Source organism: Muscardinus avellanarius (genome assembly GCF_963383645.1).
Source record: "Muscardinus avellanarius genome assembly, chromosome: 13".
Taxonomy (NCBI): Eukaryota; Metazoa; Chordata; class Mammalia; order Rodentia; family Gliridae; genus Muscardinus; species Muscardinus avellanarius.
The window spans coordinates 26,764,391-26,790,829 of NC_137799.1; the positions used below are offsets into that span (position 1 = coordinate 26,764,391).

Below are 26,439 nucleotides of genomic sequence, written 5' to 3' on the forward strand. Positions count from 1 at the left end.
AAATGTATTCTGTATGCAAAAATAGAATATCTTCCTGTCCATTTTGTTCTTTTCTATTTTTCCTGAGGGATAAATGATACTAACTTTTGAAAGAAAAGACTCTGAAGTCAGGACTCTTGCCTTTCCTACAGAGTGAGAGCATATGCAGATGTCAGAGCCCTCCGTTTTACACCATAGCTCCACAGTCAGGCTGCCGCCATGCATCTGTATGAGTGTGTGTTCAGAGAAGTAGGAGTGGTTTTTTTCCCCATCTTCTAATTACCACTTCTCTACCCCTTAAGTCATTATATTTTATATGGGTGTGACCATTTATCACTGCTAAGGGGCTTCTTTCTCTTTTAGAAATCAATGCTTCATCAAAGGAAATTTGTATTTTTCTCCCAGGAATTGCTTCATCATGCGAAATCTAAAGTTACTTCGGACTCTAGAATTCGGAGATATTCAAGCACCAGGGAAACCTCAGTGCTTCTGTCTCCGAACTGAACAGGGGACAGTGCTCGTTGGTTCAGAACGTGGACTGATCGAAGTAGATCCTGTTGCAAGAGAAGTAAGTGTTTGATGGAGAATGCTCTCACTTGGAGTGGCCCTTCACTTCTCTTCTAAACTTTCTTCTTCCAGATAGTCTTCTTTTATGACTTAATGAAGTTATGTCTTCCTAAATAAACATTCCCTTTGCTTTATGTTAATGGCTTACTAAATAATAGCTTAAGCCAGGCATGGTGGCAGAGGCTTGTAATCCCAGTACTTGGGAGGCCGAGACAGGAGGATTGCAGGTTCACTGCCAGCCTCAACTACTTAGTGATGCCCTTTGTAACAAGTGAGACCCTGTTTCAAAAATAAAGAATAAAAACTAGGGCTGGAGGTGTTGCTTGAAGGTAGAATGCCCTGGGTTCAATTCCCCCACACATACACACACACACACAAAGTAGCTTAAATAGTACTCTTTGTGATTATGTTAAACGAAGGTGGCAAAGCTCTGACCTTATTTTTATGTGTGGCCTGCATGTTACCTTTTCTACAATGTAGGTACTATTTATTTATTTATTTTTATTTATTTATTTTCAGTACTGGAGATTGGAACCAGGGGCATTCTACCTCTGAGCTACATGCATCCCAGCCCTGTTTTATTTTTTACTTTAAAACAGGGCCTCACTAAGTAGCTGTGGCTGGTGGCAAACCTGTGGTCCTCCTGTCTCAGCCTCCCAAGTACTGGAATTATAAGTGTGCGCAGCCACACCCGGCTTATAGGTATTCTTTATAACACTAATTCTCAATTAGGTGTGCATATGAAAATTGTCAATGGAGCTTCTTTCTTTATCATCTTTTTGTGTGTGTATGTGATGCTGGAAATTGAACTCGGGGAGCCCCTGCATGCTAAACACTTGCTTTGTCACTGAGCTACCCTTCCCCACCCTCTACCCGTGGAACTTCTTAAAAATGTTTAGGACCCCATCCCATAGCCAATTATCAGTGCTAGATCTGAGCAAGCGTACGTCTAAGTTTTGTGGGTTGATCTTGATATCTTCCCTTGATTATGGATTGCTACTAATGTATTTAGGTGAGTGTGTTTATTGCCTTTTCTCCATGTCATAGAAATCTTAGAAAATTGTAATTCTAGAGCTATGGATTTAGCTTAGTGGAGGCCCTGAGTTTGATCCTCAGAACTAAGAAACAAAACAGAGGTCACAGTCATTAATTTCATGGTTTTTTGGCATTTAAAAAAAAAAAACCCATACTTAATGTTTTTGTTTGTTTAGTATTTGTTTGGCAAGAGTCTTACCTTTTGGGGAGAGGGGAATACTGGGAATTAAACCCAGGATATTCTGCCTTCAAGCTAAACCATCAACCTTTTTTATCTTTTATATTTGTTTGTTTGTTTGTTTTGTGGGTCTGGGGATGGAATCCAGGGGCATTTGACCTCCAGCTACACCTCCCGCCCTATTTTTTATTCTTTATTTTGAACCTGTCTCACTGAGTTGCAAAGGGCCTCACTAAGTAGCTGGGATTACAAGCATGCGCCACCACGCCTTGCTTTATCTTTTATTTTGAAGCGGTCTTAGCCAGGCGTGGTGGCGCAGGCTTGTAATCCCAGCATTTGGGAGGCTGAGACCGGAGGATCATGGTTCGCAAGATCATGGTTAGCGGACAGCCTCAGCTTCTTAGTGAGGCCCTTCCCAACTCAGTGAGACCCTGTTTCAAAATAAAAGAATAAAAAATTGGGCAAGGGGTATAGCTCGGAGGTCAAATGCCTCTGGGTTCCAACCCCAGACCCGCAAAAAAAGAAAAAAAAAGAAAAAGAAAGGAACCAGGTCTTGCTAAGTTGCTGAGGCTGGCCTCAACCCTGTGATCCTCTTGTCTTAGCCTCCCAAGTACTGGGATTACAAGCATGTGCCACTGTGCCCTGCTATATTACCTGTTTTTGTTGTTAAAGTGATAGAGTTAAAATATTTCTCAAATGAAAGTTTGAATTTCCATCTAGAAAAAGCCATTTTGAAGAGTTTTGTTATGAAAGATGCATAGAAAGTATTTTGTTTCTAGAAATATTATCATTGGTCTCAAAAATAGTCTGGGTTCATTTGCTTATGCGTTTGCTTTGAAAGGTGAAGAATGAAATTTCTTTGGTGGCAGAAGGCTTTCTTCCAGAGGATGGAAGTGGCTGCATTGTTGGTGTTCAGGATTTGCTGGATCAGGAGTCTGTGTGTGTGGCCACCGCCTCTGGAGACGTTGTCCTCTGCAATCTCAGCACACACCAGGTAAGTAGAATTCCTTTGAGGAGCAGGTCTCAGGCATCCTCAGCCGAATCACTTGTTTGGTGCTGAGGTTTTCAGATCCATAGCCATATTATTTAAACTTTTGCAAATTATATATTTCTTCATAGAATGTTTTTAGTTAGGCTTTAGCTGAAATTGCAGCCACTTCCAGAGTCCCTGAAATACCTGTCCTTAAGTAATCCACTGTTATTACAAACATATTTTTAAGACTATCAGAGAGATATATTTCAACCAATTGCTTCTTTCTCAACTCTTAAAATAAGGCTGAATTTCTGACTTTTCATTCCCACCTTAACTACAAGAATTAACATTATAATTACTTGATCCTTTTCAAATCATTGATTAGCCTGTTAGTTGTGATCTTTTCAATTCTGATCGTACCACAAGAGTTAAAGTATTGCTGATAGTAACATAATAATAGAAACTTACATTTATTAAATGTTTACAGTGTGCTAGGTACTTTTTCAAGTGCTTTCCCCAGAAGATTTTATTTATTCTTCACTATGGTCTTATAAGGTAGATTGTTGTTTTCCATTCTTCAGCAAAGGAAATTGAGGCAGAGAGCTCAGGTATCCAGGCCAAGATTATACACGTACCACATGGAGTTTGAAAGCTCACAGTTTAAAGTGGAACCTTCACTCTTACCATCCCATTTAAAGCAAGTTATCACTTTTTTATTTAGTGTTTCTTACATTTAAAAGTTTGGTATCCCTTTGAAAACATTTTATAGAATTAGACCTTTTTCCTGTTTACTGATCTCCAGTCTGCTTATCTTCATTTAATTGTGTTGATCCTGCCCCTCAAGGCAGCATTCATGTTTGATCTTTTTATAAAAACTCTTACTGTCTGTTCCCAAATTGCCCTTCAGCCTAATGCCCCCCAAATTCCTGTGGATATGTGTAGCTTGGGTTCTGGTTGCAGCCAGTGTTTAATTTCTCTTTTTATGCATTTGTGCTTTAACAATTTTGTTTTTCTTCCTGCTCTTTCTCTCTTCTGGCCCTGTTGGCACTCTGAGATTCTCGTGCAGAAAAACTTTCTTGTGCTCTCCGAAGTTGCTTGTCTCTGCCTGCTCTGAGACCTACTTTACTTTCTGGATAGCTCAGTTATAGCCTTAATCTTGCTGGAGAGTCATTTTATCTCCCTCATTAGACAGCCCTGGGCATAGTGGGTGCCTAATCCAGTTCTTGCACCTAATATCATGTCTAGTTTATTTTCTTTCTTTTTTTCTTTTGTTCTTTTTTTGCGGGTCTGAGGATGGAACCCAGGGGCATTTGATCTCCGAACTACACCCCCTTCCCTATTTTTTATTCTTTATTTTGAAACAGGGTCTCACTAATTTGCAGAGGGCCTCACTAAATAGCTGAGGCTGTCTGCGAACCTCAATCCTCAGGTCTCAGTCTCCCGAATGCTGGGATTACAAGCGTGCGCCACCACGCCTGGCTCTTTAGTTTCTTGATACTTGTTACTGAAGACATGCTTGTTGAATAAATTCAGTAATAAATTGCTTTTGTACTGTTTTGATTGAGGCCAATAGTGAGTCTTTCCCTGGACACTGGTGTTCTGAGCTTCTCTTTTCAATTTTCTCTCTGCAGCTTGACTGTGTTGGGAGTGTGGCCAGTGGTATCTCCACCATGAGCTGGAGTCCTGACCAAGAGCTGGTGCTTCTTGCCACAGGTAAGCTTGTCCCTGGCGACTGCCTGACTTTTCTAAAACTTTACTCCTAATAATTTACTGGGTTCTCAAGTTCCAAAGATTTTCTTTGAAAAAATGATACCAATACTATAATGTATTTTTTTTCCTGTGTTGTTTTACTTGTGTTTATTATTATAAAAAGTTGTTTCTTATAACTTTTTTCAGTTTTGGGGACTGGGAAATGAATCATGATGCCCAAGGAGGCTGCCAAGTTCACGGCTGAAGTTAAAAATGTTAGCAGTGTCTATTTTAATCTATTCTACGAGCAAGAGTTGGCATGAACAGATTCTAAAAATCCCTCTTGCAGTCCTGTTTTTCCCCTTGAGTCTCTTTATTCCAGATAGCTTCAGTAAACCAGTGTTATTGCTTCGGTATATATTTGAAAAGATGTCTTGGAAACTAGGAAGGTTGAGGTTAATGGAGGAGGGCTATGTGGACTTAATGTTAAGTTTTACACACAAAAATACCTGAGAATAAGTGCCAGATGACTTACTTAAAAAGAAAAGCTTTCTCTCTCTTTTTTTTTTTTTAACTCAGAACATTTTTTCTGCTTTCTCCCCTCCAGTTCTGTAGCTTAGAGTGCCATAGATGGCACTCTAGTGGTAAGTTGTTACATGAAAACAGTTGTTCTTGTGTCCCTCTTAGGTCAACAGACCATGATTATGATGACGAGGGATTTCGACCCAATCATGGAGCAGCAAATCCACCAAGATGACTTTGGTGAAAGTGAGTACAGCTTTGGGACATTGTGACCTCAAGTTCCTCCTCACCTTTGATCCTCTTAATACACTGGCCACTCTAGCATAAGCCCAGAGAACCCTAAAGCTTAACTCCTTGTTTAGTAAATATTTTATATCCTAGGTCCTTTAGCCCATCCCAGATCTTGAAAGGCAGAGGTTGAAGGGCAATTTGGGAACAGACAGTAAGAGTTTTTGTAAGGGGATCAAACATGACTGCTGTCTTGAGGGGCAGGATCAACACAGTTAAATGAAGATAAGCGGTGCCTCTCTACATCTGGTGCCTCTCTACATCTGAGGGTTGGCTTTGCCAGTGGGCCGAGGGGTTAGAAATCTGCCTGAGATTATCTAGAGAGTTGTCCAAACCCTATGAAAGGGTTACTTTCCACTGGGGTTACTCTGAAAGGGACTGGCCCAGCTAGAGTAAGAACATATCTAGAGTGTGGTTTTGGGGAGAAGAAAACAAGAGAGGTGGGGTAGAAAACTAATTTTTGTTCCTACTCACTAGATCTTTATCTACATTTTCATGAACACAATCGATTTTCTACTAAGAGCTAGCCAAGGTTATTTGAGCATTGCGGTTGTGGTAGTATTGAAGTGGGAGGAGAGAGGAGATTCTTATTGAGTTTAAGAAGCTGTGGCCAAGCCAGGTGGGGTGGCATGTGCCTGTAATCCCAGTTGAAACAGGAGGATTGTAGACTTGAGGCCAGCTTCAGCAACTTAGCAAGATAAGATGATAGAATGCCCCTGGGTTCAATCTCAGTACCAAAAAAGAAAGCCCTGGCCAACTGGAAAGCACTGGGTGCTGGCGCGTTTAGGGGAGAATATAGCTGCTGTTGCTGAGAGCTAACCTTATGCCTTCTTGTTCTGCTAAGTCTGAGCAAAACTGTTACTTGTTTATTCATTCAAAAAAAAATAAATAAGTTATGTGTTCAGAGGTAAACTTTTGAGTAAGTACTATGTACCCAATAGTGTGTTTGATGCTGTGGGTGGTTTAAAAATGGTTAAGTTGGCTTTTCCCTTTTGGAGTGTCAGAAGTGCAGTGAGATAGGCTGTGTAGGTATTAGGGTAGTGTAAGGGAAGGGAGGAGAGCCGGGGAGGGAAGATTCCCGGAGGAGTTTAACTTAGGCTGAGTCTCAGCTGCAGTGGTATTGGGTAGATGAGGGTTGAGGGCGGGGAGTGAGCCAAGTCAGTGAGTCCCCTCCAAAGGAGAGATGTTTCACAGAAACACCACAGCTTTTTCAGGGACCCGTGAGTATGTCAGTGTACTGGGGTGGTAGGACATGAGTGCAGAATAAATAAGTGCTCTGTATTTTGGTTCTGTTTATATGTTGTGGGAATTTGAGCATTGAGTCATAGGTGGTTAGCCATTAAAGAGTTTTGATGATGAGAGGTTTAAAGACTTTCTTACCAGGAAGATAGCTCTGATGGCATATATATATATTTTTTGTTTGTGTATGTGTGGAGAGAGAAGGGATTAGAGGCACAGTAATCAGGTGTGAGGTTGCTGTAGGGGTCCACATGAAAGGGAAGGACACAGTGTGGGGCTAGAAGAGGGATTGGATTCAGGAAAAACTTGGTTCTTAACTAAGGATAGGCGTCGGCGCTTGGCTCTGTTGCTGCTACAACTCTGATTGTTGAGCAATTGTAGACAGTAATAAGTGTATCTGTGTCCTAATACAAGTTTATCTGTAAAAATGTGTAGCTGTAGTTTGTAGATCCCTGGTAAACCCCATCTTCTATTGTCTGATCCCAATAGAAAAGTCCTCTTCACGCCTTGTTCCTTTACCTCGCTGGAAACTTGCATATAGAAGCCCAGGGATGTACACTAGGATAAGCTCTGCTCTTAGTTTAAAGCAGCAAAGTGTGCTAGAAGTACATAGTGCTTGAATATACATGCCAGTCATGGCAGACAGGAAATGTTCATGCCGATCCATAATGTGTAGAGATCACAAACAGCCCTGCTTTATCAGAATCAGAATAAATGCCAGGAGGGAAGTACTGCGTCCTGGATCTGATATGTCTACACTACCTTCTCGGAGATGGACTCCAGACCTACCTTTAGAACAGACAGCTCCATTGTTTCAGCAGTGCTGACTTTATATTTTATGTAAAAGACGCATTATTACTTACCAAAAAACAAGGGGGTTTGGTCTTTGAGTCTACGTGAGGAGCTGACTTGATGACCTGTTTTCCTCTTCACCACCAGCAGAACGGTGGATACATTTGGTCAATTTAAAATTGAAAGTAAGAGTCTTAGCTCTTGTCATAAATTTTTTGATATGTCATCCATGGACATGTGGATTTCTTCATATTTCACTTGTCTTGTAAGGTGAGGGTGAGATAGCTGAATTGTGTCATCAAAAGAACTTAGATTGTATAAGCTGACAGTAAACTGCTTTCCAAAATAAGGGCTTTTCAAATTCTTTCAAATTGTTTTTTTTTCCCCCCAAATATTAACTGTTGGTCAATTTATTGCAAGGTCTTAGAGGGTCCAAGTATTTGCCAATGACTAACTTCATGAATTAGAAAAAACAGCTTTTATTTCATTTTATGTGGTTCATTGATTGTCTTACATGTTCTCAATAAACTGTTCTCCAGGCAAGTTTATCACTGTTGGATGGGGCAAGAAGGAGACACAGTTCCATGGATCAGAAGGCAGGCAAGCAGCCTTTCAGGTGCAAATGGTAAGATTGGCCCGGAGTGTAGAAAACCTTGGCTGGAACAAGTGGATGTTTTGCCACCCACCAGAAATATTGCCAATGTCAAACATGCCAGGCAGTGAAAAATGCTGTGGGAGAAAATAGAGGAGTGAGACAAGGAGTGCCAGGCAGCAGCAGGTGGGGTGGTCAGGGATGACCACACTGAGAAGGTGCTCTTTGATTATGGGCCTGAAGGAAGTGGAGGGGGAGGCGTGAGCTATGAATACCCAGGGAAGAAAAGTCCAGGCAGAGGGAGCAGCCAGTGCTAAAGTTCCTAAAGTCACATTTTCCCTCCTTCTGTGTGTGTGGTGGGGGCATGGGGGGACAGAAAGAGGGCCAGTGTGGCAGTGTATGCTTGGGAAAGGGAGAGTGATAGGATATGAAGTCCGACATGTTATAAGGGTGGGTATGCTTGTAGCCCAGTGTTAGTACTTTGCACTTTCTCTAGTAGACATAGAACTACCAGAGGGTTTCCACAGAGCAACAAGGTCTGATTGAGTTCTCAGTCGATCACTCTGGAGGTTGTATTCAGTGGACTGAGGGAATGTGTGGGTGTAGGAAGCCTTTTCAGTTAAACGTATGGACTATGGAGAGAGTAGAGAAGAGGTTTAACTCAGGATACATTTTGGAGGAGAAGCTATGGATTTTAATATCACAAATCAGGGGTGGGTGAGAGGAAGAAGAATTGGCACTTATATCAAGGTTTGGTCCAATCAATTGGAAACACAATTATATGTAGACATTTCTATGTACTGCCTCTAGGAGAGATACCTTAGTAGTACTCTGCTTGTCATTTTTCTGCCCTTTATTATTTCCAGCTACATTTCATATACTCATTTCAGCCCTTAACCTTCACTAAAGGACATTTCTGTTCTCTTCCATGCATGGGACAGTTGCATTGAGAATAAATCTTGCTAGGTTTTCTGTGTATTCCGTATCACACAGACCAGAGCCCGCTGCATTCTGCTTAGGCTAATGCTGGGATGTGATGTGTGCTCAGGTGCTTGATTATCTGCTACCCCAGAGTTGCTCCTGTCTTCAAGGCTTTTCTGTTGAGATGCGGGAGGCACTTACCTATATTGCAGAACGAAGAATGTTTTCATCCTTGGTTGCTGCTGTGTTTACCACCGTTGACTCTTCCTGCTCACCCTTCTCTCACTGTTACTCTTGCCTGTTTTAAAGCTTAGACAACAATGAAATGAAACTCTTCCCTGTTAAATTTAGTTGAACACTGCATTTTATTTCCTTGCATAGTTACCTGCTAAGTTCCTTAGTTCATTACATTTAATATTTAGATGCATAGCTCTTTTAATGCCAAAGAAAGACTTTTTGGTTTTTTTGTCTCAAAGATTTTTTTTTTCCTTGATGATTTCTGGGTCTAAGAGCCCCACTAGAAGGGTTCCTGAGGCTTCTCTGAAGCTGGTTCCCTAGATTGCTTCAACTTCATATAAAAGATTTATATTTAATGGTTGAGGGTTGATGCTTGGCCGTGTAAGGTCCTTCGGTAATACTGGTTTTCCCTCTCTCTAGTATGAGTCAGCTTTGCCCTGGGATGACCATAAACCACATATTACCTGGCGTGGGGATGGACAGTTTTTTGCAGTGAGTGCTGTTTGCCCAGAAACAGGTATGGAAATAAATTGCAGTTAAATAAAATGTGTGTGTGTGTTTTTTTTTTTAATCTTACTGAAGTTCTGGAAGTGTTCTTTCTTTTGTTTAAAGTACATAGAGAAGGTAAAGATGTTAAGTGAGTTCAGATTAGGAATCACCCCAGTTCTTTGTGGCTCTGGTAGATAACAGATTTTTAATAAGATGTATCTACTTGGTTCTGTAAAGCCATGGCAGTTCTATTTATAAGGAAAATGTTAGAAAACTTGTGACTTGACAACATATGTAATATTTTAATTGTTTCTGACTCTACCTCCTGCACAGGCGCTCGGAAGGTGAGAGTGTGGAACCGAGAGTTTGCTCTGCAGTCGACCAGTGAGCCCGTGGCAGGACTGGGACCAGCCCTGGCCTGGAAGTGAGTGGAAGAAAAAACCTTGGAACTCTTTCCTTATAGAATTTCTTACAACCAGGGTAGGGGTGGAGGTGCCCATTGAATGTTGATGTTTATATAACACAGGAGCATATTTACCTTGTTTTTTCTTCCCTCCCTCCCTCCCTCCCTCCCTCCTTTTCTCCTTTCTCTGAAATCCGAATTGAATTTGATTCTGGGCATCTTTCAGATCTCATCACTAAGGCCCACACATTTTTTCATTCCTAATTCCTTAAAGGCAGGGCATCTGCAAGGCCACTGTAGGAAACGAAAATGGTGCTTAGAAGGAGAGCCCTAGTCTACAAGGCTCTGTGGGGCGAATGGACCTTTTGTGACAACTAGGAAAAGAGCCCCTTCCTTTGTACAAATTCCCACAGAGGGGATCTGCTTGCTGAGGAACTTGCAGGCTGGATTTGGGCTGTCCTTCCATTCACTTCCTTGGTCCAGTTCCCTTGTGCCGTTCACAACTTGCCTTTATTATGTGGCTGCATATAGATTATAAATAAAAGAAGTATCACCTCTCAGTATCATCTGTTAGATGCAACACCCCTAGTTCTTTGGATTTCAGATATCTTATTTTCTACCAATATTTATGTAGCATTGGATTATAGAGCATGAGAAAAATATATTTGCATTAAAACTCTAGAAACATATATGAATAAAACAAAGGGATCAATGTGTTTTCAGTAGGTACGGAAGTCTTAAAAATGCTTGCCTGAGCCAGGCTGGTGGTGCACACTTGTGATCTCAGCATTTGAAAGGCTGAGACGGAAGAATTGCAGTTCATGGACAGCCTCAACAACTTAGCGAGGCCCTTTGCAACCCAGTGAGACCTTGTTTCAAAGAATAAAAAATAGGGCTGGGGCATGAATTTGTTCGAACCACTCCCTCGTGCCACTCCTGAAAGGCATGGGGCTATGACTGTCTTCTGTATTTCTATCTTTTTAATAAACTCCTTTAACTCTTTAAAAAAAAAAATAGATCTGGGGGTATAGCTTGGAGGTAGAATGCCTCTGGGTTCCATCCCCAGTACTGGGGGAAAAATGCTTGCTTGAGTATGAAATATTTGCTGACATCTTATAACAAGGAGAAATAGATTATGATTTTTAGGATACTGTACTTGGAATGGTTTAGAAAATTTACTGGTTTTTAAAAATGCCATGCAGGTATAACTTAAATCTGTAAGGATTTATGGGCAAATGGACCTTTGAAGAGCTCAAAGTAGATAAAGGTGTAGTCCCACACCAAGATGAACTTCTTTCCAGGAAACAAGAACTTAAACTTTAAATGGAATTTAAAACTTCCTTAGATAATGATTTTGGTTTATTTTTGCTGAAAAAAATCTCTTAACTGAATTAGTTTTGTTCTTTGGCTAGCTGGATGAGCTTTTGAATATTTTAACACTCTGTGTTTGATTTAAGGCCCTCAGGTAGTTTGATTGCGTCTACACAAGATAAACCCAACCAACAAGATGTTGTGTTTTTTGAGAAAAATGGACTTCTTCATGGGCACTTTACACTTCCTTTCCTCAAAGATGAGGTTAAGGTAAGTATCTGAGGTATTTGCCATCAAATTTAAGGACTTTTCTCAGCTATAGAGGAAGTTTATATCTGATATGGTTGAATGAGTAGAAACGCTAAAATAGATAGTAATAAAAATGGTGGCTTCTGTAACTGATATATTTTATTTTTTTGTGGTACTGGGAGGTGGAACCCAAGGGCTTTCTGCCTCTGTGCTACACCCCAGCCCTATTTTGTAATTTATTTGAAAACAAAGTCTCAATAAGTAGCTGAGGTTGGCTTCAAACCTGTGCAATCCTCCTGTCTCAGCCTTCCAAGCTCTGGGATTACAAGCGTGTGACACCACGCCCGGCCTTAATTTTTTTTTTTTTTTTTTTTTTTTTTTTTAATGAAAGAGAATTTGTTTTTCCAAGATTTTTCAAATAAAAAAAAAAGTGGAATTTCTTTTTCATCCTAGATAAAACATAGAAAGGAAATCGTAATGCCCGTTTTTATCATTTATTTGGAAAAAAACCATTTTTCTAGTGCTCAAGATAATTTTTATTTATAACATTTAAACCTTAAGCAACTTGTATGCCATTGAAATCCTACTAAGGTGGAACCACATACAGTGGTAATGTTTAATTAGTAAAATCTTAATATATAAGATAATTTTATTGCATAAACAATTCCAGTATTACACCTTATCTTAATACCATGTAATACCCATGTCATATTCGAATTCTTTTATTATTGAAAATGTTACTTTGTATTTGGTTAAGTTTTTTAGGATACTTTTAATCTTTAAACATCTTTTTTATGTGTGTGTATATGTGGTGTTGGGGATTGAAGCCAGGGGCATTCTACCTCCAAGCTACACCCCCAGCCCAATTTTTTATTCTTTTTTTTTGAAACAGGGTCTCACTAAATTGTGGAGGGCCTCGCTAAGTAGCTGAGGCTGGCTTGCAAACCTGAATCCTTCTGTCTCAGCCTCCCAAGTACTGGAATTACAAGCATGCGCCACCATGCCCTGCTTAATCCATTTATTTTCATGTCCCTTTTATATAATAACATTTTACAGATTTATTTAACCACTATGGTGTTAGTAAATAATTTGCAGCTATGGATCAGCTCAGATAGTGTGGGGTTGTTTAGCTTGTGAGAGCTGGACATTTAGCTATTGTAAAGAACTTGAAGTGCTGGGTATGGTGGCACATGCTTGTAATCCCAGCATTTGAGAGGCTGACATAGGAAGATTGAGGTTTAGCTACTACTTAGAGGCCCTTTGCAACTCAGCGAGACCCTGTTTCAAAATAGAGAGTAAAAAATAGGGTTGGGGGTGTAGCTTGGAGGTAGAATGCCCCTGGGTTCCATCCCCATTACTGCCCCCCAAAAAAGAAACAAAACAAAACAAAACAAAAAACCTGAAGTAAATGCATAGCTAACATTCAGTCACTTTGTTTCTCTACAAGATAAATGACTTGGTATGGAATGCAGATTCCTCTGTACTTGCTGTTTGGCTGGAAGAACTTCAGAGGGATGAAAATTCTGCTCTGAAAGCTTATGGTAAGACAGTATGGCATCTTGATTTTTGCTTCATAAAAATAGTTGAAAGTAGAAGGTGTGGGATTTCTCTCATTCCTTCTATTTAGTCTCTGTGGAATCAGAATAGCTGACATAGGTGGATGAGTGAGGAGTGGGGTTTTGATTATTTGTGGGTTTCAGCCATGTATCAGGGTTCTCGAGAGAAGCAGAGCCAGTAGATGTTTGAGATGGGGAGAGCAGAGAGATACTATTTTAAGGAATTGGCTCATGCACTTGTAGGAGATTGGAAGTTTGAAATTTGTAGAGGTGGCTGACAGGCAGGAGACGCAGGCAGGATTTCTATGTTATGGTCTCAAGACAGAATTTCTTCTTTTCTGGGAAACCTCAAGTTTTACTTTTATTGAATGAGAATACCATTATGGGTAATATGCTTTATTTAAAGTCAACTGAGGACTTCCGGGAAGATGGCGACCGAGAAAAGCGGGGCTTAAGAGTCCCGCTAACAACCAATCTCCATTACCACAAAAAGAGCGCCTTTCATAGCCAGAAAACACCATCACCAGAAAAACAAAAAAAACCACCAGGCTCCAGAGAGAAAGCGGACTGAGAACAGAGCTCAGGGCCACAGAGGAGACACACGAGCCCGAGGACGCGGCAGCAGCGCCATACTGCCGGCGGCAGTGGCGAACTCAACAGACGGCTACAGCAAGCCAGGTGAGCCGCTGCGGAACAGCCAGGCGGGATCTTTCGGCGCAGACAGCATTTAAAGCTCCCAGTGGCTGAGCTCAGCACACGCTGCAGGGATTCAGAGTGGAAATCAAAAGCAGAGAAGAAAAAATACGCCAGCCTCATGGCCGAGGGCGTGGCAGAGGCGCCATATTGCCACCGGCGGCGGCAGCAGCAGTGAATTCACCGAGTCCAGTACAGCTACATCTGCGTACTCAAGAACAGTGAGTCAAATTGCGGGCCACAGAGGAGAAATCGCAGTATTGGGCCTCCTGGGACTTGACCCAGTGAGGGAGTGGTGGTGGCAGAGATATCACACCATAGGAGAACGTGCAACCTGGCACCCCCCATAGTTTAAAGCAGCCTCTATCGACTCCCTGGGTCGGAGACTCTGTGATACAACCCAGTAAAGGAGTAGTGGGGTCTGAGATAATACAGACTCGAGATCCAGAGCACCTTAAGTGAAGCCATAGTGACCCAAGGGAAGAACCCAGAGAAGGCACAAACCTCCGAAATCATGGGAAAGAGGAATAACACTGGAGTAATGAATGTGCACAACCCCACAACATCAGAACCTGATAAAACAGAAAATCAGAGATTTCTAGAAGATCAAATCAGGAAAATAACTGTAGAAATAATAGAGGTGCTTCGAAAAGAACTCAGAGAGAGCCAAAAAGAGATAAAGGATGCAATTAATGAAGTAAAGGCCTCAATTCAAAGCACAAACAACCGATTAGACCACATGGAGAACAGACTCTCGCTCTTAGAAGATGAGCAATCCAAAAATGAATGCATAGTTTCTAATCTAGAAAAAAATATCCAACAGCAGGAATCTGACATTGAAGAAATATGGGCCCATCTTAAGAGAGCTAACCTAAGAATAATTGGAATAGAGGAGGGAAAAGAAAGTGATACCAAAGGGATCAACAATCTCTTCAAGGAAGTAATAGCAGAAAATTTTCCAAATATAGAGCAAGAGGTTGATACACAGATCCAGGAAACTTATAGAACTCCCTTTAGACAGGATCGGAGAAGAGGATCCCCACGCCATATAATTGTCAAAATGACCAATGTGGAAGCCAAGCAGAGAATCTTAAAGGCAACAAAAACAAAGGGCCAACTGACATTCAGAGGCAAACCAATTAGAATCACTCCAGACTTCCCAAACCAAGTCATGAGAGCCAGAAGGGCTTGGAGTAACATATTCCAAACTCTGAAAGAAAACAACTTCCAGCCAAAAATTTCCTATCCGGCAAAACTTTCTATCAAATTAGATGGAGAAATAAGAAGCTTCCATGACAAACAGAAACTGAAGGAATTTATGTCTTCAAAACCAGCGCTAGAGAAAATACTCAAAGAGATTAACTACAAAGAAGAAATAGGTAACACTCACCAGAACCAGAGAAACAAGAGTTTCCATCCAACAGACAACTAAGATTGGTTATCTGTGGAGATTCATTATTTATGTTAGTCTTTTACCTATCTCTAAGTTGTATTGTTTGCCTTTATTGTTGTTAATTTTTAGGATTTCTAGTTGGAATATTAATATACCTTCAGATATAGCATTTGGAAATATTTTATCCAATTCTATTAGTAACTTTTAACTCTGTTTACATTGTCTTTGGATATACAATATTTTCTTTTATTTTTTAGGGAGTTTGTATATTCTTCTGTTGCCTGTGCCATTGAAATCATATCCAAGAAATCACTGCCAATTTCAATGTTGTGAGGTTTTATGACCCAGATTTTCTTCTAAAAGTTTATAGTCTTAAGATTTATATTTAGGTCTTTTATCTATTTTGAGTTAATACTTGTATATGGGATTAGGTAAAGGTCCAATTTTATTCTTTTCCATGTTATTATTATTTTCCAACAATATTTAGTTAAAAGATTATTATTTCCACCACCAAATGTTCGTGGAAACCTTGTCAAAAATAACTTGACAATATAGGGAAGAATTTAGCTCTAGGCTTGTATTTAACTCCAATGGTCTATATATCTGCCTTTAGAACAGTACTACACTGTTTCAATTATTGTAGCTTTATATGGTTTGAAATCAGAAAATATATATCTGCTAGCTTTGTTCTTTTTCAAGATCGTTTTGGGTATCTAGAATTCATATTCCATATTAGGATAGATTTTCTTCTGAAAAATAAATATATAAATATATGATAGTTTCACCTAAAAAAACAGAAAAAAATATGCTCTAGTAAGAAAGAAAGCAAAAAAAGAAATATTGAAATGCTATCTTTAAATCATCAAACACTTGGTATCAGACAAATGAAACTGTTATGTGAGATTATCATTTTTAATTTTGGATAAATTGCTATAATACTAGATGTCAACCAATAAGCCAAGCATGGGAAGGAGGGATGGGGAGAGAATGGGGTGGGGATCGGGTGGGGGCTGACTGGGCGATGTGTGCATGTATGTCTACAAAAGTTTGTATCCCACTATGATGTATGAATACAGTGCACCAATAAAATAAAATTAAAAAAAAAAAATAAAGTCAACTGATTGTGTTAATCACATCTACAAAATGCCCTTTTAGCAATATCTAGACTCATATCTCACCAGGCACCATAGCCTAGCCAAGCCACCCTTCTGCAGTGGTGTTGCTGCAGACAGTCAAAACACTAAGGAAGCCAGGTCTGTAGTTTATTCCTGTATTCCCAGAGTCTCCCGAGGCTGAAGCAGGAGGATCACAAGTTCTAGGCCAGCCTGAACAACATAGTGAGATACTGTCTAAAAGTAAAAAAGGATGGGGTGAGCTCAGCTGAAGGTGTAGCACCCCTGGGTTCAATCCCTGGTACTACAGACACTACCACCCAAACCCTGAAAGTGATTAGGTATAAGTAACAATTACTGGTTAACCAGCATGTCAAAGGACACATTGTGGTATACTCAGGATAAATACATAGCATAACAATAGCCATAGCATCTGCCCTCTTGGAGCATGAGCCTGTGGGCTAGTTTACCAACTCATGGCTACATAGGAGTGTTGTGATCTTGTGGTTAGAGAGTTAGGCTGTATGTGCATTGATCATGAAACTAAGGGTCAGTAGGTAGGGAAATTAAGAAATTCCTAGCCGGGCACAGTGGTACATGCCTGTAATCCCAGTATTTGGAGAGACTGAAACAAGGATTACAGGCATGAGGACAGCCTCAGCGTTGTATTAAGACTCTCAGCAATATAGTGAGACCCTATTTCAAAACAAAAAATAAAAAAAGGGCGTGGGTTGTAGTTCAGTATGGGTTCAATCTCAGTACCACAAATGATAAAATAAATAGGAAATAAATCCCTTAGTATAACTAAGATTGTAACTTGTATATATCATTAATATATATTTTTCCTGGTACTGGGGATTGAACCCAGAGGCATTCTACCTCTGAGCTACACCCCCTAGCCCTTTTTTAATTTTACTTTTGAATCAAGATTGCTGAGGTCACAAAGCTGCTGAGTCTGGCCTTCAATTCTCCTGTCCATGTCTCCCAGGTACTGAAATTACAGGCATTCAGAACCATGCCTAGCTAAACATTTTTTTTTCTTGGTACTAGATCTTGACTCCATGAGTACTTTACATCTGAACTACACCCTTAGCCCTTGTTTTTTATTCTGAGACAGGGTCTCACTGAGTTGCCCAGGCTGGCCTTGAACTTGGAATCCTCCTGTCTTGACTAGCAAGTTGTATAAAGTCTGCTCCACTGGCTTCTAATGGCCTTTTTTTTCTCCCATGTTCTATTGCAGTTCAGCTCTGGACTGTTGGAAACTATCACTGGTATCTCAAGCAGAGTCTGCCCTTTGGCTCTAGCGGGAAAGGCAAGATAGTGTCTCTGAAGTGGGATCCGGTGGCTCCATACCGGCTCCATGTTTTCTGTCAGGGCTGGCATTACCTCTGCTATGACTGGTGCTGGACGACTGACCGGAGCTCAGGACATACTTGGAGTGACATGGCAAATGTGGCTGTCATTGATGGAAGTAAGCCGCTGGGAAGTGTGTCCTTGAACCTGCAAGGGCTCCTGAGCCCATGGCTTGCAAGATGGTGGTTTGAATAGAACAGTAGGGAAATCTTTGTTTTGTTTGGTTGCTTTATTTTTACTCATTGATTACTCTGTTTTTGATTGACTAGGAATGCCATTAGGTAGGGTATATGCTCTTCTGAGAACCATACCCCTCCCCATTCCCAGTTGTACTGTATCCATGGCTTTCATACATTTACATGTCTGGCTTTGCACAAACATTTACTTGTTGACTTTGTAGAGAAGACAGCAGTAAAGTCTTTGTGGGATTGGCTGTGTTAGCCTTGTCTGTTTGTCCTGATGTACACTTACGTTGACCCTGGCAACATTCTACTGTGTTGCTTTGTTTCCAGTATAAACACTTCAGAATTATATCAAGTCACAGACATTGATTTATTTCAGAATTATATCAAGTCATAGACATCTATTTAGCATGAGGATTAGGTTAGTGTTTTCTAATTAGGTGGAGGGGGCTGAATTGGCAAGTAGTCACCTGAATATAGTTTACTTATTACTGATAACAAAGGAACTCTTGCTCATAAGATTATAATCTGAGTTGATACATAAATTCATGTTCCATGTAATAGTCATAATGATTGTATAATCTTGTGTTCTGCATAGAGAGCTTAATCAGCTCTGTCTTACTATCACATTCACACATAGTGCTTTAAGGATTTTGAAGGTGTTGATTCCCTTGGGTTAGTCTGGCTTGGCCATGGATCCAAAGCTAGAACCTTTAAGCTAGAACTCTGGTCTCTAGGCCTGTTTACCTTAGACTTCCAAGCCCAGAGATAGACTTCTCTGAGCTTGGGGGTGACAGTAAACAAATATAGACAGAAGTTAGGATACCTCTTCTCTCTGCCACCATAACATTTTGGGTCTTACTCATGAGGAAAACACCAAAAATTATTTTTATTATTTTTTGTTGTACTGGGGATAGAACCCAGAAGCTTCTTGCCTGATTACACTCCCAGGCCTATTTTATTTTGAAACAGGGTCTCACTAAGTTGCTGAGAGCCTCACTAAGTGGTTGAGGCTGGCTTTGAACCTGCATAATCCTCCTGTCTCAGCCTCCCAACAAGTATTGGTATTACAAGTGTGTGCCACCACACCCAACACCAAAAATTATTTTTAAGAATTGCTGTTTGAGCTGGGTGTGGTGGCGCACACTTGTAATCCCAGCATTTGGGAGGCTGAGACTGGAGGATCGTGATTCGCAGACAGCCTCAGCTACTTTAGTGAGGCCCTCTGCAACTCAGTGAGACCTGGTTTCAAAATAAGAATAAAAAAATAGGGCAGAGGGTGTAGCTCAGAAGTCGAATGCCTCTGGGTTCCATCCCCAGACCTGCAAACAACAACAATAAAAAAAGCCTGTTTGTTTTCCATCACTGTAAGTACTCAGGTACAGTGCTGTTTAGATACCTTGATTTCAGAGTCTTATTAGTCTAATCGTCCTCTTTCCTGTGCAGACAGAGTATTGATGACAGTCTTCCGGCAGACTGTGATTCCACCCCCGCTGTGTACCTACCGGTTGCTGCTCCCACACCCAGTGAATCAAGTCACGTTCTCTGCACACCCAGAAAAGAGTAACGACCTTGCTATTCTAGATGCCAGCAATCAGATTTCTGTTTATAAATGTGGTATGTTAAAAGACAGTTACTGATGTATTCTGAATCAAGCCCCTCCTACTCTTACACAAAAGCAATTTATAGTTTTGTATTATTCCAGAAATTGTTGAAGTCTAATTGGTTTCATTATCATTTTCATAGTTAACTGGCTTTTTTCCCTGCTACCCGGACTTACAAAAATATTTCCTTTTGCTTTGCTGAACTTGAAGAGTCAGTTATTTAATAAAATTCAACTCTGGACATGAGATAAGTTCTTCTTACATCTTTAACGTATTTTAGTATTTCTGTTGCCTTTATATACGTGTGTTTAGTTGATCATCACCTCTCCGGGGAACTCTGCCAAATGCACTTTTCTTGATTAGGTGTAGGGCTCTCAGTGCCAAAGGGTTTGCAATTTGTTTGAGCAAGAATGGGCAAGCACCTCAGCACCTGTGTCCCAGCCTCCGCTGTGCTTGACCTTCCACAGTTCTATTGCTCTTCATTTCTTTTTGCTTTCTAATGTATTGGGAAACCCAAAATTTGTTTTTATTTGTGATTTTTATGGTCATATCATAAAGTATACTGGTATATGGCAGTCGTAGCCTTACCTGAAAAAGCCTAGATAGCAGCTGATAGATAGTCATCAAAACTAAGTAATTCAGCCGGGTGTGGTGGTGCACGCTTGTAATCCCCGCGCTTGGGAGGCGGAGACAGGAGGATCGTGCAGGTTCGAAGCCAGCTTCTGCTGGCTTAAGAGACGCTGCTTCCAAATAAAAAGTTATAAAATAGGGTCTGGGAGTGTAACCCGGAGGTAAAAGGCCCATGGGTTCCATCACCAGTACCACCAAAAAACAAAAACAAAAAACCTAAATAATTCATACTGAATAACCACATTTTTAGTTTAATTTTATTTACTACTATTATTTTTTGTGTGTGCTACTGAGGATGGAACCCAGGGGTATTCTACTTCTGAGCTACACTCCCAGCCCTATTTTTTTTTTATTCATCATTTTGAAACAAGCTCTCACTAAGTTGCAGAGGGCATCATTAAGTAGCTGGGGCTGACCATGAACCATGATCCTCCCATCTCAGCCTCCCAAGTACGGGGATTACAAGTGTGCGCCACCATGCTCTGCTTGAATAGCCCCATTTTCACTTCAGCTTTTCTGTTAAATCAGCAGCCTGTTTATATGAATGCTGTTTGAATATATATCAGTTTCTCTGATTTTAGTTTCACTCTGTAAAATGCTATCACAATCCTTACACTTTTAAAAATAATATAAAACTGTGTTTATTATCAAGGCATATAATCTCTCAGGTGGCAAGTGCTATAGTGAAAGATTAAGGAGGATGTGGTTTTGGAAGAATCTGAGGATGGGGTCTGCTGGGAGAAGGTGGCTTTTGTATTTAAAGTGATCAGGAAAGACCTCTCTCTGACGGTAATGTTTAAGCAGAGACCTGGTGAGAGTCAGAATGGAGCCACGCAGACATGTGGAGCAAGAGCATTGCAGCAGAGTGAAAGCGAATACCTGTTATATTTCAGAATAATCAGGAGGTCAGGGTGACTGCTGCAGAGCATTGGAGGCGAGTGTGTAGACAGGGTCAGAGAGAAGACAGAGAACCACACTAGGAGAGCCTTGAAGGATTTTACTCTGAGTGAGTTAGGAAGCCACCAGAGGGCTTGGAAGAGAGGAATGCAGAGTCCTGACTGAACCTTTTAAAGGATTGTGTTGTTTGTGGCGCAGTGACTGAGGAATGGAAAGAGAATGTCTTGTAGGCAAGTGCTGAGTTGTTCAGAGGATAGGAAGATACTGAGAGACGGTGGGATGATGGAGGAAGTGGCACTGGGGCGAGATGGTAGCCCACTACTTGGTCTTGCTGAGGTGTGGGCTTCATTGGTGAGGATTGTGGCAGACATACATTGAGGGAAAGCAGGGTTTGGTTAAATCTGAAAGGTATGCAGAAATTTAAGAGAGAGGTTGAAATGTGGCTGTTATATAAGATTGTTTTGTTTGCCTTCTAGACCTTATTCATTGCTGGACCCTATCCCCTCAGTATTAGGAGAAATATATGTAGTTTACAAATGATAATATTTGCATTTTTGTTTTCTAGGTGATAGTCCAAGTATAGACCCCACGGTAAAACTGGGAGCTGTAGGTGGAAATGGATTTAAAGTTTCCCTTAGAACACCTCATTTGGAAAAGAGATACATGTAAGTTTTTAACTATCTTAGGCCTCTAGGAGCAAAGTAAGCCAGCATTTTGTCCTAAACTCAGCCAACTGTTTTTTGGTCTCTCCCTTTTGTACAGTGGAACAAGAAGCAGGTATAGCAGCCCAGCCTTGGTTTTTGAAACTGGTTGGGGAGGCCGGTCACTTAGTTTATCTGAGTGCCATATATTCAAATGGTGGCAAGGAAGGAAAGCCATAAGGTGGTCTAGAACCCAGTCCCCACAGTAGCCCTTGATTCTCTCTCCTCTCTTTCTTGGCTCTCATGGAATATGGAGGGAATGTCTAGTTGATTCTCTCCCTCTGCCTCATCCCAGACTCCAGAACTCCTGGGAGTTGTATTTTGAGATTCACAGATTGAAATCAGAATGCATTTTCCCACTGAAACATTACTAAAGATGAGTGGGTATAATTGAGTGCCTCAGATCCACTATAGGCATTTGCAGAATCCAAGAAGCCAAATTGCAGTACCAGTTTTGTGAGAAAGTGTTTTGTTAAAGTACTACATATTGAGTACTTACAGATAAGAAAACAAACTTAGAGGATAGGTAACTTGCCCAAGGGCCTGCACCTCATAATTAGCAAATCCAGGATTTGATTCTGTTCTATTTGTATTTGGTTAGTCCTTTTCTTTTCTTGTGTGTGTGTGTGTGTGTGTGTGTGTGTGTGTGTGTGTCTTACTGGGGATGGAACCCAGGGGCAGTCTACCTCTGAGTGAAACCCCCAGTTTTATTTTTTATTCTTTATTTTGAAACAGGGTCTCACTGATTTGCAAAGGGCCTCACTAAGCCTAGCCTGTCCGTGAGCCGCGATCCTCCTGTCTCAGGCTCCCAAATGCTGGGATTACAAGCTTGCGCCACCATGCCCAGCTAGTTTCATTTTCAGAGTTTGAGAGAAGGTTAACTTCCAAGTTATTCAGAGATGAATTCATGATGGACATGAATATTTTCCCTGATCCTTGAGGAAAGGATGGGTTTGAGATTGGCAAAGGATGGGGGATTATTGTTGAGAATCAGAGCTGGGAGTAATCCTATAGGGTGAGAATACTCTGGGATGAATGCAGTGGAGAGACAAATTCAGAAAGAAGTGGTCGAGTCGGAAGAACACACCGTGACAAGCATCTTAAATGGAGCGAGGACTTGCCACTGGATGTTAAAAGGCTGAAAGTAGTCTTTGTGGGTCCTTAAGTGAAGTGGCAAAGACAGTGGCCTGGTCAGGTGTCAGATACCCCTTAAACAAAGTACAGAAACCATCTCCCAGGCTGACTAGGCATGTTGATGGGAGCTGCTTAGGAAAGGCCCATTCTCCTGAGGTCCAAGTATTTGCTGGCATCCTCTTTGAATGCTGAGAAGTGTTGACAGTGGAAAGGGCCTCAGGACCCTTCCCTTGTATAGTCAAGTTTTCTGAAGTGAGCTCTTCAAATCTAAAGTTCTCAAGATAACAGAAAATTAATTTGAAACAAATACAAAAAATTCTTAAGCCAGACAAATATTATTTTTCAATTTTCTGATATTTGGTATTAGCTCAGATTTTTTCCTCCAAATTATTAGGAGTTGACTATATACAAGACAGTTCATGTTTTATTTAGAAAAGATTTTAAAGGTTTAATGATTTTAAGTTTTATTCATGTCTTGGGTGTTCTTTAATATTTAAAACAGAATTCAGTTTGAGAACAGCGAAGATCAAGAAGTAAACCCACTGAAGCTCAGCCTCCTGACCTGGATTGAAGAAGACATTTTCCTGGCTGTATGCCACAGTCAGTCCACCCCACAGTCTGTAATTCACCATCTGACCATGGCCCCATCTGAGGTGGACGAGGAGCAAGGGCAGCTCATTGTCAGGTACTGTACTTCCCTGTCTTCCCCAGGTTAGATAAGCACATGGAGTGGTGCTTTTGTCTTTTCTGAGAGTAGGGATTGTGGGGGTTTCTACTGAGCAAGGTTTTCTTGTTAGACACATTTAGCAGAAGGGTTAAGTATAGGCCGAGGTACAGCTCAGTTGGTACCATGCTTGTGTAGCAGGCATGAGACCCTGGGTTTAATTCCAACACTGTAAAAAAACAAGAAAATAAAAACGAAAGAAGGAAAGATAATAACTCAAGTTTTTAGTCTCATCAGAATAATAAACCAGAATGTATCAAGAAGTAGTGAAAAGTAGGGCAAATTTCAGTTACTGAGGCACAACTTTTTAATTTTTATGATAACAGGGGATTGAACCTGGGGCTACTCTACCACTGAGCTGCACCTCAAGATCTTGTTATTTTTTTTCCCATTAAGCAAGGGTGTTGCTGAGTTACCCTGAATATCCTTGAACTTGTGATCTTCCTGTCTCAGCCTCCCAAAGTAATAGGTATATACCACCATGCTCAGCTGTAAAACATTAAAAATCAGTGACTATTCACAATTCGTCATGATAATTGTTATACCTTATAATTGATTTGTATCTTACAATTGTGTGTGTGTGTGTGTGTGTGTGTGTGTGTGTGTGTGTGTGTTAGTTACTGGGGATGGAACCCAGGGTCATTCTACCTCTGAGCTATACCCCCAGCCCTTTTTTTTATTCTTTTTTTTTTTTTTGCAGGTCTGGGGATGGAACCCAGGGGCATTCAACCTCTGAGCTACACCTCCTGCTCTATTTTTATTCTTTATTTTGAAACCAGGTCTCACTGAGTTGCAGAGGGCCTCACTAAGTAACTTAGGCTGTCCGCGAACCGCGATCCTCCAGTCTCAACCTCCCAAATGCTGGGATTACAAGCGTGCGCCACCACACCTGGCTTTTTATTCTTAATTTTGAAACTGGGTCTCACTGAGTTGCAAAGGGCCTCACTAAGTAGTAGCTGAGGCCGTCTGTGGACCTCGATCCTCCTATCTCAGTCTCCCAAATGCTAGGATTACAAGTGTGTACCACTATGCCTAGCTTTTATAATTGATTTTAATAATTCTGTAGGGCAGCCAGAGTGGCTAATTCTCATAGATAAATGCAGTGGGAAGAAATTTTTTTATATGTGCTTTATTTTGAACTAATGCCATCAAAATGCTTCTTCTGGCTTCTTTTTTACATCTGTTTCACACAATTGAAAGGCCCCCCCCATTTTTCTTTGTTGAAATTTTACTGCTCCCTGGACTGAGTTTGTGTTGATTCTTGACTGTAACTTGATTATGAAGCAAGTATCACCTAATGACTGCTCTTCTGGTCATCTGAGCCCACTGGTACAGCAGATAGCATTTTCTGGCCAGCTCCTAGGCGCCTCAGGTTTCCAATATCAAAACTTGGCAGACAAGCGTGGTGGGACACACTTGTAATCCCAGTATTTGGGAAGCTGAGACAGGAGGATCACAGGTTCAAGGCCAGACTCAGCAAGTACTGAGACTCTCATCAACATAGCATGACCTTGTTTCAAACTAAAAATAAAATAGGGCTGGGGGATTCACTTGGAGGTAGAATGCTTCTGGGTTCAAATCCAGCACAACAAAACAAAACAAAAACTTGACTACTTAGTCATTCACTGAAATTAACCTTTAGATTCATTTGTTATTAAAGCCCTACTAGTTAGATTTATATTCAGAGAACCCTTTTTGTAATACCAGAAATCTTTTCTTATTGCAAACATTAAACATATAAGTGTATATATTTTGGTACTAGGGGTTGAACCCAGTAGCACGCTCCCTCTGAACTATACCCCAAATCCTTTTATTTTTTTATTTTGAAACAGGTCTCACTAAGTAGCAGAAGTTGTTAAAGCTGGCCTTAAACCTGCAATCCTCTTCTAAGCATCCCAAGTACTGGTATTACAGGTGTGCGCCCCCCGTGCCCAGCTATGAAACACATTTTAATGTAGTCATTCCTCATAGTGAATCTTGATTGTTTGACTAGTGCAGAAAATTCCTGACCAGTTCACCTTCCTGATCCTACCTCCTCTACACATACACATCAGGATAAAAAAAAAAACACCCTGACAGCTAATAGATACCTATATACAATCACTACAGTAATGCTTGTTATCAAGTTAATATGTTATGACCTGGTTAACCCACTAAATCTTTAAGATGGCAGCATATAATTATATGCGTGAGCTAATGGTAATTTAATCCAGAAAGTGGAGACATTTACTGATTAAAGCAGAACTTACTATTTTAAAATAGTACTTATATTTATTTATATTAGAAATGTTTTTAGGTTTTTCTTTTTGTGTGGTACTGGGAATTGAACCCAGAGACATTTTACCTCTGATTATGCTCTCAGCCCCCTTTTAAATTTGAAGGCCCCTTGCTGCGGGTCTTGCCAAGTTACTGAGGCTGGCCTGAAACCTGTGATGCTCCTGTCTCAGTCTCCCAAGTACTGCCATTACATATGTGTGCCACCATACTTAGAAATATTAGAAATTTATGTTAGAAATGACTCAATTGTGAACAACTTCAAATTTGAAATTCTTTGTTGTTAAGCTGTTGAAGGAGAAACTATATGTAGTCATCTCCTTTGCTGTAAAGGAAATGAAAAGTCATTTACAATTTATTTCTGCTACTTTGACTTTTGTTTCTCAAAAGACTGTGTTGTTCATGTTAAATATTACTATCTTTGAGGGGCGTAAAGTCCCTCTCGGGTTATAACTGATGCTCGTTTACATTCACTGTAACTGTCCTTTTGAGTGCTTGCCTCATATTAGCTCAGTGATTTCTCAGTTTCTCTTTGGAGTATGTGCTGTCAGCACCATCCTTTTAGGAACAGACAACTAAGACACAGAGCAGATATGGGATTTGCCTGAAGCTGGGCAGGTAGAGCCAGATCTAATCCCAGACAGTCCAGCTTCAGAGCTTGACCTCTAAACCTCTGCTTCAGTAATAAGCTCTGAGGCGTTTGCATAGGGATTAACCATTGT

The 26,439-nt window shown here is 40.7% G+C and overlaps 1 protein-coding gene across 1 annotated transcript in view; it reads left to right on the top strand.

Annotated features, from left to right (window-relative positions):
* Positions 1-391: 391 nt before the first annotated feature.
* ELP1 (elongator acetyltransferase complex subunit 1) overlaps positions 392-26,439 on the top strand; it is a gene marked incomplete at its 3' end in the record, with an annotated part of 55,251 nt that continues 29,203 nt past the window's right edge. Inside the window, exons 1-13 of the mRNA XM_080709079.1 lie at positions 392-547; positions 2,601-2,753; positions 4,364-4,445; positions 5,109-5,189; positions 7,802-7,887; positions 9,433-9,529; positions 9,835-9,925; positions 11,362-11,485; positions 12,912-13,005; positions 17,459-17,689; positions 19,200-19,370; positions 21,450-21,549; positions 23,222-23,404. Coding sequence (XP_080565205.1) covers positions 398-547; positions 2,601-2,753; positions 4,364-4,445; positions 5,109-5,189; positions 7,802-7,887; positions 9,433-9,529; positions 9,835-9,925; positions 11,362-11,485; positions 12,912-13,005; positions 17,459-17,689; positions 19,200-19,370; positions 21,450-21,549; positions 23,222-23,404 — 1,643 coding nt within the window. The 5' untranslated portion in view covers positions 392-397. The remainder of the gene's footprint in view (positions 548-2,600; positions 2,754-4,363; positions 4,446-5,108; positions 5,190-7,801; positions 7,888-9,432; positions 9,530-9,834; positions 9,926-11,361; positions 11,486-12,911; positions 13,006-17,458; positions 17,690-19,199; positions 19,371-21,449; positions 21,550-23,221; positions 23,405-26,439) is intronic.